General features: G+C 48.2%; 1 protein-coding gene across 2 annotated transcripts in view; it reads left to right on the top strand.

Annotated features, from left to right (window-relative positions):
• The window catches only part of KDM8 (lysine demethylase 8), a 42,812-nt gene that overhangs the window by 2,592 nt on the left and 25,466 nt on the right, over positions 1-14,754 (top strand). For both annotated transcript variants that reach the window (XM_075319210.1, XM_075319211.1), the window contains exons 2-5: positions 561-1,095; positions 3,028-3,110; positions 3,325-3,485; positions 5,887-6,019. In XM_075319210.1, coding sequence (XP_075175325.1) covers positions 654-1,095; positions 3,028-3,110; positions 3,325-3,485; positions 5,887-6,019 — 819 coding nt within the window. In that variant the 5' untranslated portion in view covers positions 561-653. The remainder of the gene's footprint in view (positions 1-560; positions 1,096-3,027; positions 3,111-3,324; positions 3,486-5,886; positions 6,020-14,754) is intronic.

Genomic DNA, 14,754 nt, shown 5'->3' with positions numbered 1-14,754 from the left:
TAAGAGGTTAAAGAGTATCTATCAGCACAGAATCACTGTTGAAAGGAGCTTTGTGCGTTATGGTCTAGCCAATCATTTGGGTGCTTTTTTTCCCTCCTACCTCTTTTATATCTGTCTCCATTCTCCCTTTTTATTTTGATTGACAACTCTGGCTTTATAGAGGCAAGGAAGAGTGGAGATAGATGGAAAACAAGTAGGTGTGAAGGTATATATAAACGATTGTCCTCACCATGATGCACGAGTGGCTGTGCTTTGTTTGCACAGTCCTCCTGACAGACTCCCCTAAAACAGCAGTGATCGGAGCTAGCTCCAGTCACTGCTGTTACAGGCAGATGCCAGCACCTACAATGTGCGAAGCAGGCTCAGCTCCTGAGCCCGCTCTGTACAACGGCACCCTCTTTTTTTTTTTTTATATACTACAGTAGTACATCATGTTATGCATGACTTGTTTCATAAGGAAGCTCTTATGTAACGAGCCATAAATGCATCTATTCACTGACCGGACACATCGGTTGTAAAGTTCATATACCGTAGGTGAATATTTTTGTTTCTTTTCATAGGGGTAGACAGTGCGATCCATTATGTAACTGGTGGAACCAGGATGAAATAATGAAAAGAGGGCAAAGGATGGAAGGATAAATCTGGAGGAGCAAATGCAGAGCTCAGTGTGGCCCAGGATCCGATCCCTATTGCCTCCCACCCTCGAGGAGTTCCCGCAGGAGCTGGGCCCGGAGGTGGATGGGGCCATTGTTATGTGTATGAAGGAGGCGGCAGCCTGTGTCTATAGGGGTGATCTGGGCCGATGTGGACAGCTGGGGGAGATGATTATGGACTATAGCTGGGAGAAGCTGAATGGCCGTAACTGGAGGGACGTGTCCCGGGACTGGAGGACTGCATATTCTTACGGCTGCCTGTTTAAGGTGCTCGGAGATTGTGCCGGGGGGCTGGAATTCAATAAGGACGAGGCTCTGCGGGTGTGTGACATGTCATTGCTCCTGGGAGCTGAGATCATGGACAATGTGATAAGTAAAGTAATCCAAATACTGAGCGATCCCCTCTCCAAGGACTCGGTGGAGACCCCAGAGTCTACAACAGGTAAATCATCCATGCATAATGTGGAGTAAGTGGGCAGCACCTAGCGGCACGCCATCACTTACTGAGATAGAAAAGCCTGGTATTCCCAATGGGTCGCGTCTCAGGAACCAATTCCCATGTGGATAACGTAATCCCACAGCAGCCTCTTCTACCATATGGATCAATGGGGAACGCATACGCTTTATATAACTAACCGTACTCAATAGGGATGACCACATCTATGTTGTGCAGAAGCATCGATGTTGTGCAGCATTCATCACGTGACAAAATTACTTTGTAACATGCTTCCCCAGGTCAGTATGATTACGGTGATGCCAAACTTATATAGGCATTTTTGTTTGTTTTTAATTGACTTTTAAAAATTTCTGCATTTTGTAAATTTTTGTTTTTTGTCGCCATTTTCTGGCCAGTAACTTTCATAGTTCTTCGTTGGGGCTGTAATTTTTATGGATACCATTTGTCACGGGTGTCTCTCTGTTGTAGAGACTAGTGACAGGTTCTGGGCCAGAGTCCCTATGCCTTGAGACACTGCAGATTAAAATGCATTTCCTTTCTTTTTGGGAGTAGAGGGTTAATGTCTATTCCTTGCCAGCAAGCATTCTCATTACCTTCCCAGGTGTTTCCGGTTTGGACCACTACCAGTCCCTATATATACTTTCTGCTTCCAGTAGAGGGTGCCCTTTTATTTTCTTACTCATTTGGATGCTTGGCCTGGGGGTGGAAGGAGACCTCTCTGAAAGTTGCTGTGTAGACTGCAGCTCTCTGTGGTTGTTTCCCCCTGTCTGACTTCCTTCTCTGGAGTCTTGTTTTAGTGCAGAGGTGAGACTAGTGATCCGTACCTGTCTACTCCTTAGCCAGGCCTATTGTAGGATCACTCAGGGCTTCAGGTTCCTGCTCAGCGAGAGGTGAGGAACCTGTATAGGGACTAGCTAGGAGTGCAGGGTACAGCGGCAGGTAAGTGAAGGAGGTGTCCATCTTCCCTCATTAGTGCTAGGGCCCATCGTTGTTGAAGTGTTCCAGGTGTACCCCTTTAGTTGTAGTGTGTTGCATCTGTATAATATGGACAGGCTCCCAGAGGTCCAACAGTCACCAATCATAAGGAAACTGTTTTTTCTGATATATCAACTATTGCTCCACAGTTATGTCCCTAAAAACTCTGGATCTAATTGGTTCCTATGGCCAGAAACTTTGTACTTTTTAAATTTAAAAAAAAAAAAAAAAGTCTATTAAGTTCAATCGAGGGGACAGAATTAAGGGAAGGGGGTTTAGGTATATGAATAAAGCATAATCCAGTCTGCACTAAAGTGAAAGATTTTTTTCCTCCTGATCCATAGTGTTAAAGGGAACCTGTCACCAGTTTTTCAGTATTGAACCTAAAGTATCACCCTCTGCAGCTCCTGGGCCACATTCTATCAAGGTACACCTTGTACCTTGCAGACCCCAGAAATACATTTATAAAATCTGCCATCACGTATGCAAATGACCTGTTCTGGTCGGATGGTCGTGCTCTTTTTTTTGGCTCCTGCCCCCCCCCCCCTCTTATTATTGCTCCAACAATTGTTTTCATCACACCAAGCTGCTTGCCTATTGCAGATTCAGTTTTCCCAGCCTGGTGCAGGGCTACAGTTTTGTTTCTGGTGACCTTCGACAGCTCTTTGGTCTTCACCATAGTGGAGTTTGGAGGGTGACTGCTTGAGGTTGTGGACAGGTATCTTTTATACTGAAAACAAGTTCAAACAGGTGCCATTAGTAAAGGTAATGAGTGGAGGACAGAGGAGCCTCTTAGAGAAGAAGTTACAGGTCTGTGAGAGCCAGAAATCTTGCATGTTTTTTTTTTTATTTGCACATTAAACATAGAAAAAACAATTTATTTTCCGTCTTAGTAGAATCTTCCATCTGTTTGTCCGTTACTGATATTTCTTTCTTCTTCAGACCTGACCCACAGAAAACAAAAGCGTGTGAGAGATACTCAAGGAAATGAGGCGGAAGCGGAACCAAACGGCCACATCCCCGAGGTAGTTTTTCTTTGGGAGTGTCTGTGAGATATCGGGCTTTGTTGCCCCTGGCAGCCAATCACGGATTAGCTTTCATTTTTCCAGAGCAGTTTATAAAAATGAAAGCTGAGTTCTGATTGGTTGATATGGGCAACAGCGATAGCGATAATGAGGCCCATTGTGTCTTCTACAGAAGGTGATGTTGTAATTACCCGATGGTTATTTCTCTGTACAGAAAATGCCCCGTCCACTCACCCCGGTCCTGTGTGCCAATACCACAATTCCAACAGTCCGCTGCCCCTCGCTGGAACACTTCAGACAAAATTACCTGATACCTCAAGAAGCTGTAATATTGGATGGGGTCATTGATCACTGGCCGTGCATGAAGAAATGGAGGTAAGATGACACACCCGAGTGTATGGAGCATAGACTGCTCTGTACATGGCAGGCGTCACCTAGTTTGCTCCAAATGCTGCTATTAACCATTTAGATGCTCTTCTAATTTTTTAAATCAGTGTTCAATTGGTTCCTAACTACGTGAGTGCTATTCAGATGCCCATCGCCTCCATTCACAGTACCCACGACACTGAAGGCATTTGTCGCTGCCGTCTTAGGCCTTCTAGGAAGCCCTTTCTGTGGAGTGGCTTTATAGGAGAGCATTAACTTCCCTATATAAAGCATGTATATAGTACGACTGCTCTGTACATGGCAGTGTGAAGGTAGCCTGGGCTATAAATTGTTTGTTCAAATGTAATAAGATTATCTGTGTATATAAATAATCAAAATGTAGATGTAGTTGTATAATTATCTGTGTGTCTACTGTGTATGGCAATCGCACAGAAGCCATAATATGATTCTAAGCTGTATAGTTAAAAAAGGTTTAAACCAAGGTTTACCAAGTGAACAGATGTACAAACAATGAACAAAGAAAGTATTTATGCTTATCAGTGGTTTCACACAAAGAAGGAATGTATCTGTCGGATGAAATGTGTGTACCTACACTCCCCATCCCACCCTATGCGGCTTCGATGTATGAGAAAAGACAGATTTTGATACTTTTGTACATGTCTGAAGGTTGAAATGTAATACTAAAATCTGAGCTATAGAATACACGAGTTCAGACGCAATCCTGAGCTCAATCAGAGAACATGTTCTGTGTTCATTGATTATTGAGTCTCATTATATCTGCGCAGATACCTAATTTGGCCCCGTGCCTCTGGTGCCCTGAACAAAGACTCCATTAGCAGTCTTACCCAAATTTCTCCCTTGACAGCAGGTGTTAGCTAGAGCTAGTTTACGCCGAATGCTGCTGTTAACCATTTAGATTCCCCTTTAGTTTCTGAAAGGCGTGTTCAGATGGTTGCTAACTGCATGAGTGCTGTTCAGACACCCATCGCCTCCATTCACTATATCCATAACAAAAAGGCCTTTATCATTGTCATCTACAGCCTTCTAGGAAGCCCTGTGTGTGGCGTGGCTTTACAGGAGACCAGTAAGTTCCCTATATAAAGCAATGTATATAATACGACTTCTCTGTACATGGCGGGTGTTAGCTAGTTTACTTCAAATGCTGCTGTTAACCATTTAGATTCTCCTTTAATTTCTGAAAAGGCGTGTTCAGATGGTTCCTATATGCATGATTGCCGTTCAGACACCCCTTGCCTCCATTCACCGTACCCCCAACATTGAAGGCCTTTGTCCATGCCATCTTCGGCCTTCTAGGAAGCCCTGTCTGTGGCATGGCTTCATAGAAGACTAGGACTTTCCCAATATAAAGCAATGTACTGTATATAGTACAAAATATCAAATTATTGCTGGTTCAAGGGCGATAAAATAAAGCGAGAGTAAATAATTTTAAAAATATAGATATACTTGTTATCTCTGTGATTGACCTGTGAAAATATAAAACTAGTTAATCCATACAGTAAACCAAAGGAAAAAAAAAAATTCGGAACATTTTTTGGTCACCAATGCCCCCCCCCTTCCAAAGTGCAATAAAAAGGGATCAAACCATGATATTGGTCAATAAATATTACAGCTCACCATGCAAAAACCCTCATACAGATCTAATGACAGGAAAATTAAAAACAGTTATTTGTCTCAAAAATTGGTGATTGCATGCAATTTTTATTTACAAATTTCAGGTTTTTGTTAAAGGGAACCTGACACCTTTTTTTACGGCTATAAGTTGCGGCCACCACCACCACCGGGCTCTTATATACAGCATTCTGACATGCTGTATATAAGAGCCCAGGCCGGGGGTATAACATAAAAAACACTTTATAATACTTACCTAACGGTCGCGCGGTGGGCCTTACGGGCGTCTCCGTTGTCCGGGGCCAGCGCCGCCTCTTTTAGCCATCTTTGTTCTCCTTCTTCTCTAGCCGCGGTGCATGACAGATCCGGCGTCATACACACTCGCTAGTTTACTCCAAATGCTGCTGTTAACCATTTAGATTCCCCTTTAATTTCTGAAAGGCGTGCACATACTAATTACAAAGTACTAATAGTAAGTCTTCTGGTCCCAAAAGGGTTTGACATTGGTGCCTAAATAATATTTGCATGTGAATATAGTGAGTCCTGCTTCCCTCCACCCCCACACTGGTGACTGTGTGCATACGAGGGGGGGGGGGGGCTGTCAATCACTCTGTATGGGTGGGGAAGCAGGAATTGCAGGCTTTTTCTAGGAGTACTGGTAGTATTTACATGAAAATACTGAATAAAATCCTAGTAAACCCAATCATAGTGCACGTCAGTAGAAGTCTGGCTCATTTTTATTGTTTTTATACCCGCACAGTGTGGAGTACATCCAGAAGGTGGCAGGTTGTCGGACAGTACCGGTGGAGCTGGGATCCAGATACACTGACGCAGAATGGTCTCAGAGTCTGATGACTGTCAATGAATTTATCGATAACTATATTCTGGATCAGGTAGGTAACAGTGCTGGTCATATAGGTATTCATCACTTGCTTACTGGACAGCTAAGTATACAAGGGTGATCCCGTGCATGATACACTGATGGGTATTGACTTGGATCCATCAAACACGCTACACACCAGAAGGACAAGAAGCGCTGCTGGTACAGTTCTGGTAAAGCACGAAATGGCTTGATTGCTCTAGAGCACAAGTCCTCAACCTTTCTAACCTTGAGAGCCACATTCAACACAGTAATACAGGCTGGATGTGAGCTCTGTGTGTTTCTCCCAGTAATATAGGCTGGATGTGAGCTCTGTGTGTCTCTCCAGTAATATAGGCCGGATGTGAGGTCCGTGTGTCTCTTCCAGTAATATAAGCTGGATGTGAGCTCTGCGTGTCTCTCCCAGTAATATAGGCTGGATGTGAGCTCTGTGTGTCTCTCCTAGTAATATAGGCTGGAGGTGAGCTCTGTGTGTCTCTCCCAGTAATATAGGCTGGATGTGAGCTCTGTGTGTCTCTCCAGTAATATAGGCTGGATGTGAGGTCCGTGTGTCTCTTCCAGTAATATAAGCTGGATGTGAGCTCTGCGTGTCTCTCCCAGTAATATAGGCTGGATGTGAGCTCTGTGTGTCTCTCCTAGTAATATAGGCTGGATGAGAGCTGAGTGTGTCTCTCTCAGTAATATAGGCTGGATGTGAGATCTGTGTGTCTCTCCCAGTAATATAGGCTGGATGAGAGCTGAGTGTGTCTCTCTCAGTAATATAGGCTGGATGTGAGATCTGTGTGTCTCTCCCAGTAATATAGGCTGGATGAGAGCTGTGTGTGTCTCTCTCAGTAATATAACCTGGATGTGAGCTCTCTGTGTCTTTCCCAGTAATATAGGCTTGATGTGAGGTCTGTGTGTCTCCCAGTAATATAGGCTGGATGTGAGGTGTGTGTGTCTGTCTCAGTAATATAGGCTGGATGTGAGGTGTGTGTGTCTCTCCCAGTAATATAGGCTGGATGTGAGGTGTGTGTGTCTCTCCTAGTAATATAGGCTGGATGAGAGCTGAGTGTGTCTCTCTCAGTAATATAGGCTGGATGTGAGCTCTGTGTGTCTCTCCTAGTAATATAAGCTGGATGAGAGCTGAGTGTGTCTCTCTCAGTAATATAGGCTGGATGTGAGATCTGTGTGTCTCTCCCAGTAATATAGGCTGGATGAGAGCTGTGTGTGTCTCTCTCAGTAATATAACCTGGATGTGAGCTCTCTGTGTCTTTCCCAGTAATATAGGCTTGATGTGAGGTCTGTGTGTCTCCCAGTAATATAGGCTGGATGTGAGGTGTGTGTGTCTGTCTCAGTAATATAGGCTGGATGTGAGGTGTGAGTGTCTCTCCCAGTAATATAGGCTGGATGTGAGGTGTGTGTGTCTCTCCTAGTAATATAGGCTGGATGAGAGCTGAGTGTGTCTCTCTCAGTAATATAGGCTGGATGTGAGCTCTGTGTGTCTCTCCTAGTAATATAAGCTGGATGAGAGCTGAGTGTGTCTCTCTCAGTAATATAGGCAGGATGTGAGCTCTGTGTGTCTCTTCCAGTAATACAGGCTGGATGTGAGCACCGTGTGTCTCTCCCAGTAATACAGGCTGGATGTGAGCTCTGTGTGTTTCTCCCAGTAATATAGGCTGGATATGAGTTCTGTGTCTCTCCCAGTAATATAGGCTGGATGTGAGTTCTGTATCTCTCCCAGTAATACAGGCTGGATGTGAGCTCTGTGTGTCTCTCCCAGTAATATAGGCTGGATGTGAGCTCTGTGTGTTTCTCCCAGTAATATAGGCTGGATGTGAGCTCTATGTCTCTCCCAGTAATATAGGCTGGATGTGAGCTCTGTGTGTCTCTGCCAGTAATATAGGCTGGATGTGAGATGTGTGTCTCTCCCAGTAATATAGGCTGGATGTGAGCTCTGTGTGTGTCCCTCCCAGTAATATAGGCTGGATGTGAGATCTGTGTGTCTCTCCCAGTAATATAGGCTGGATGTGAGCTCTGTGTGTCTCTACCAGTAATATAGGCTGGATGTGAGCTCCGTGTGTGTCCCTCCCAGTAATATAGGCTGGATGTGAGCTCTGTGTCTCTCTCCCAGTAATATAGGCTGGATGTGAGCTCTGTGTCTCTCTCCCACTAATATAGGCAGGATGTGAGCTCTGTGTGTCTCTCCCAGTAATATAGGCTGGATGTGAGCTCTGTGTGTCTCTCCCAGTAATATAGGCTGGATGTGAGCTCTGTGTGTCTCTACCAGTAATATAGGCTGGATGTGAGCTCCGTGTGTGTCTCTCCCAGTAATATAGGCTGGATGTGAGCTCTGTGTCTCTCTCCCAGTAATATAGGCTGGATGTGAGCTCTGTGTCTCTCTCCCACTAATATAGGCTGGATGTGAGGTGTGTGTGTCTCTCCCAGTAATATAGGCTGGATATGAGTTCTGTGTCTCTCCCAGTAATATAGGCAGGATGTGAGCTCTGTGTGTTTCTCCCAGTAATATAGGCTGGATGTGAGCGCTGTGTGTCTCTCCCAATAATATCGGCTAGATGTGAGCTCTGTGTGTTTCTCCCAGTAATATAGGCTGGATGTGAGCTGTGTGTATCTCTCCCAGTAATATAGGCTGGATGTGAGCTCTGTGTGTTTCTCCCAGTAATATAGGCTGGATGTGAGCTCTGTGTGTCTCTTCCAGTAATATAGGCTGGATGTGAGCACTGTGTGTTTCTCCCAGTAATATAGGCTGGATGTGAGCTCTATGTCTCTCCCAGTAATTTAGGCTGGATGTGAGGTCTGTGCGTCTTTCCCAGTAATATAGTCTGGATGTGAGCTCCGTGTGTGTCTCTCCCAGTAATATAGGCTGGATGAGAGCTCTGTGTTTCTCTCCCAGTAATATAGGCTGGATGAGAGCTCTGTGTTTCTCTCCCAGTAATATAGGCTGGATGTGAGATGTGTGTCTCTCCCAGTAATATAGGCTGGATGTGAGCTCTGTGTGTCTCTCCCAGTAATATAGGCTGAATGTGAGCTCTGTGTGTCTCTCCCAGTAATATAGGCTGGATGTGAGCTCTGTGTGTCTCTCCCAGTAATATAGGCTGGATGTGAGCTCTGTGTGTCTCTCCCAGTAATATAGGCTGGATGTGAGCTCTGTGTGTCTCTACCAGTAATATAGGCTGGATGTGAGCTCCGTGTGTGTCTCTCCCAGTAATATAGGCTGGATGTGAGCTCTGTGTCTCTCTCCCAGTAATATAGGCTGGATGTGAGCTCTGTGTCTCTCTCCCACTAATATAGGCTGGATGTGAGGTGTGTGTGTCTCCCAGTAATATAGCCTGGATGTGAGCTCTGTGTGTGCGTCTTTCCCAGTAATATAGTCTGGATGTGAGCTCCGTGTGTGTCTCTCCCAGTAACATAGGCTGGATGTGAGCTCTGTGTGTCTCTTCCAGTAAGATAGGCTGGATGTGAGCACTGTGTGTTTCTCCCAGTAATATAGGCTGGATGTGAGCTCTATGTCTCTCCCAGTAATTTAGGCTGGATGTGAGGTCTGTGCGTCTTTCCCAGTAATATAGTCTGGATGTGAGCTCCGTGTGTGTCTCTCCCAGTAATATAGACTGGATGTGAGCTCTGTGTGTGTCCCTCCCAGTAATATAGGCTGGATGTGAGATCTGTGTGTCTTTCCCAGTAATATAGGCTGGATGTGAGATCTGTGTGTCTCTCCCAGTAATATAGGCTGGATGTGAGCTCTGTGTGTCTCTCCCAGTAATATAGGCTGGATGTAAGCTCCGTGTGTGTCTCTCCCAGCAATATAGGCTGGATGAGAGCTCTGTGTTTCTCTCCCAGTAATATAGGCTGGATGTGAGATGTGTGTCTCTCCCAGTAATATAGGCTGGATGTGAGCTCTGTGTGTCTCTCCCAGTAATATAGGCTGGATGTGAGCTCTGTGTGTCTCTCCCAGTAATATAGGCTGGATGTGAGCTCTGTGTGTCTCTCCCAGTAATATAGGCTGGATGTGAGCTCTGTGTTATTTCCTGTACAGGTGGAGGGGGTATCACCATTTCACTGTTTTTGGAATATTTTTCTTGCTTTCTTTGTCGCTCCATTGGGAGACCCAGACAATTGGGTGTATAGCTTCTGCCTCTGGAGGCCACACAAAGTATTACACTTTAAAAAGTGTAACCCCTCCCCTCTGCCTATACACTGTCCCGTGGATCACGGGCTCCTCAGTTTTATGCTTTGTGTGGAAGGAGGCACACATCCACTCATGCATTCTCATACTTGGTTATGTCGGTTGGAAGAAAAGAGGACCCCCACGGGGCCCCCGGCATGTTCCCTTCTCACCCCACTATGTCGGCGGTGTTGTTAAGGTTGAGGTACCCATTGCGGGTACAGAGGCTGGAGCCACATGCCGTCTCCTTCACCATCCCTTATGCGGCTCTGGGAGAAGTGTGATCCAGAGCGGTCATCCATTTGCTGGGACCGTGCTCCATCCGCAGCCCCTGGTGGAACCTGCCGGACCGGAGCCTCTTCAACCTCAGGGACCGGGCCCTGCAACTTAAAGGTACTCTGTGTCCCCATAGGGGACTGTGCAGGGAGCGCACCTTCTTCCCGGAAGCCGCGGTAGTTGAAATTGAGGAGGCCGGTGGACTTCCGCACCGGCCGTGCCTGCTTGTCGGGCGCGGCCTCAAATTTAGTCCCCGGCTTCACCGCGGCCTAGTCGCGAAAATCCCGCCCCCGGGCCTGCCTGTCAGGGGTAAGGGCGGGATTACCGACATGACGTCGGATGTGAGGGCTGGAGCATCCTGCATGTCTTCCTCCCCCCTCACTGACCACTGTGGGGACCCCAGATTCCCGCTCTTTGCTGGCGCCGCCCTCGGCCCCACTCCTCCCCTGAGAGCTCCGGCGGCCATTTTCTGGCATTCTGCCGGTGGATGCTTCTCAGTGAACAGCTCTGCAGCTCCGGGGGATCCACGGCAGGGAATCTGGAGGACACACTACGCTCGTTAGCAGCCGGTAAGCCACACCGGTCACCCGGTGCTGGTCCCCCTAGGGTGCCGGAATAGATAGATATATATATATATATATATCTATCTATCTGTTCGGTCAGGCTGTATACCCTTTTCCCATATACCCTCAGTGGTCACTCTCCTAGGGGACAACAGCATGTCGTCCACAAGGAGCAAAGCTACTAAGGCACAGGTTTTTCTTTTTCGCTCCTAATTGGGAGACCCAGACAGTGGGTGTATAGCTACTGCCTCTGGAGGCCGCACAAAGAACTACACTTAAAAGTGTAAGGCCCCTCCCCTTCTGGCTATACACCCTCCCGTAGGAGTACGGATTCCTCAGTTTTAGCTTTGTGCGAAGGAGGTCAGACACGCACGCATAGCTCCATTGTTTTTAGTCAGCAGCAGCTGCTGACTATGTCGGATGGAAGAAAAGAGGGCCCATACAGGGCTCCCAGCATGCTCCCTTCTCACCCCACTGTATGTCGGAGGTGTTTGTAAGGTTGAGGTACCCATTGCGGGTACGGCGGCAGGAGCCCACATGCTGATTCCTTCCCCATCCCTTTTTACAGGGCTCTGGGTGAAGTGGGATTTACTGGTCTCCAGGCACTGAGACCGTGCTCCATCTACAGCCCCTGGAGAAGATGCTGGATGGAGCGGAGTACATCAGGGACATGGCCCTGCTTCCTCAAGGTACTCTGTGTCCCCGTGCATTGGGCGCTCACACCGCAGCATGCTGGGTGTTGTAGTGCGCCGGGGGACATCAGCGCTGCGGCGCTTGTGCCATGGCCTCATTCAGCTTCGCTGAAGCAGGCACACTATTGGGACACGGTCGCGCCGGCCGCTGGGACTGCGGCGCGGCTGGCACTTGTGGTGCGCCGGGGACTTCAGCGCGGGCCGCGCTTTTACGGCGGCCGCGCTGATAACTCGAGTCCCCGGCTTTTGCGGCCTGCTTCCGTTCGTTCCCGCCCCCAGACCTGCCAGTCAGGAGAGGGGCGGGACGCTGGTCAGTGCATCAGCGCTGAGGGCTGGAGTCGTTTTTACATACTCCAGCCCTCACAGTAGGCACAGAGGGGACACTGTTTCCCGCACTTTTGTTTAGGAACTCCCACGGACCGCCCCTCTCCACAGACGCCGGCAGCCATTCCTGCTGACACGCTGAGCTGCAGAGGGGAGCCGGGGAGACCCAGACAAGGAATTCTGCGCCTCTTACCCGCTATTCAGCGGGCGGTAAGCAGCCCTCAGGGCTCACCCCTCTTGTGCCAGTAGTATTATTAGTATTTTGTTCCTGCAAATACTTTGTACTGCATAGCGCTGGTCGCCCTTTTGGCTATAGACTCTCTCACATTGCAGAGAGCCAACAGCATGTCGTCCATAAAACGCAAGGGTGCCAAGGCACAGACATTATATGCTTCCTGCACCGCATGTGGGACTTTTCTACCGGCAGGCTCCACTGACCCCCATTGTGTGCAGTGCTCGGCCCCTGCGGCGCTTGCACAGTCGGGACCTCTGCTGGACGTGACCCAGGGTGTACCACCTGTGAATGCTGTCCAGGTGACAGGAACTGAGTTTGCAGCTTTTGCTGACAGAATGTCTCTCACTATGTCACAAATTCTTGACACATTGCGAGCTAGGCCTGTACTTCAGGCCACGGACACTGTGCAATCATTGCCCCCTGGTCCCCCTCAGCTGAATTACCTCCAAGCTCCGGGACGGGCACATACACCTCAGGGTGAAGACTCTGACTCGGACGATGGCCCCGGGCAGCCTAAGCGGGCTCGCTATGAGGGACCTTCACATTCATCTCAATGGTCAGGATCCCAGCGAGATGAATCTATGGGTGATGAGGCGGACGTAACTGATCAAGATTCTGATCCTGGGACCGCTCTCAATCTAGATACACCAGATGGTGACGCCATAGTTAATGATCTTGTAGCGTCCATCAATAAGATGTTAAATATTTCCCCACCAGCTCCTCTTGTAGAGGAGTCAGCTTCGCAGCACGAGAGAATCCATTTCAGATATCCTAAGCGTACATTAAGCACTTTTCTGGACCACGCTGACTTTAGAGACGCAATCCAGAAACCCCACGCTTATCCGGAAAGGCGTTTTTCTAAACGGCTTAAAGATACACGCTATCCTTTTCCCCCTGAGGTGGTCAAGGGTTGGACCCAGTGTCCAAAAGTGGATCCTCCAATTTCCAGGCTTGCAGCTAGATCTTTGGTTGCAGTTGAAGATGGAGCGGCACTTAAAGATGCCACTGACAGGCAGATGGAGCTCTGGCTGAAATCCATCTATGAAGCGATTGGAGCGTCGTTAGCGCCATCTTTTGCTGCCGTATGGGCACTCCAAGCTATCTCAGCCGGGCTTGTGCAAGTCGACTCAGTCACACGTGCATTTGCCCCGCAGGTAGCACCATTGACCTCGCAAATGGCGGCATTCGCGTCGTACGCAATTAATGCTGTTCTTGACGCTACAAGCCGCACGGCAGTGGCGTCAGCCAACTCCGTTGTTTTGCGTAGGGCCCTGTGGTTGAGACATTGGAAAGCAGATTCTCATTCCAAGAAGTGCTTAACCAATTTGCCTTTTTCTCGTGACCGATTGTTTGGAGAGCGTTTGGATGAAATCATCAAACACTCCAAGGGTAAGGACTCATCCTTACCGCAACACAGACAAAACAAACCCCAACAGAGGAAGGGTCAGTCTGGTTATCGGTCCTTTCGAGGACCGGGCAGGTCCCAATTCGCCTCGTCAAAAAAGACTCAAAAAGACCAGAGACGCTCAGATTCTTGGAGGTCTCAGTCACGCCCAAAAAGGACAGCCGGAGGAACCGTTGCCAAAACGGCGTCCTCCTGACTTGCAGTCTCCGATTCCCACACCCTCGGTCGGTGGGAGGCTTTCCCACTTTGGCGACATTTGGCTGTCACGCGTCAAAGACCGTTGGGTGAGGGATATTCTGTCTCACGGGTACAGGATAGAGTTCAGTTCTCGTCCGCCAACTCGTTTCTTCAGAACTTCTCCACCACCAGACCGAGCCGATGCTCTGTTGCAGGCGGTGGCCGCTCTAAAGGCGGAAGGAGTGGTGACCTCCGTCCCTCTGCAGGAACAAGGTCACGGTTTTTACTCCAATCTGTTTGTGGTCCCAAAAAAGGACGGATCGTATCGACCCGTCCTGGATCTAAAGTTGCTCAACAGACACGTAAGAGTCAGGAGGTTCCGGATGGAATCCCTACGCTCCGTCATAGCCTCAATGTCTCAAGGAGATTTTCTAGCATCAATAGATATCAAAGATGCGTATCTCCACGTGCCGATTGCGCCAGAGCATCAGCGTTTCCTACGCTTCGTCATACACGACGAACACCTGCAGTTCGTAGCGTTACCTTTCGGTCTGGCAACAGCCCCCCGGGTCTTCACCAAAGTCATGGCAGCAGTAGTAGCTGTTCTGCACTCGCAGGGTCACTCGGTCATCCCGTATCTAGACGACCTGCTTATAAAGGCACCCTCTCAAGAGGCATGCCAACACAGTCTGAAGGTGGCACTAGACACTCTCCAGAGTTTCGGGTGGATTATCAACTTTCCAAAGTCTCATCTCACCCCGACCCAATCTCTGACTTATCTTGGCATGGAGTTTCATACTCTCTCAGCGATAGTGAAGCTTCCACTGGACAAGCAGTGTTCGCTACGGACAGGAGTACAATCTCTCCTTCAGAGCCAGTCGCACTCACTGAGGCGCCTCATGCATTTCCTAGGG

This window comes from Anomaloglossus baeobatrachus, chromosome 7 (assembly GCF_048569485.1).
Source record: "Anomaloglossus baeobatrachus isolate aAnoBae1 chromosome 7, aAnoBae1.hap1, whole genome shotgun sequence".
NCBI classification, from domain to species: domain Eukaryota; kingdom Metazoa; phylum Chordata; class Amphibia; order Anura; family Aromobatidae; genus Anomaloglossus; species Anomaloglossus baeobatrachus.
This window is presented reverse-complemented; position numbering and strand designations above follow the sequence as displayed.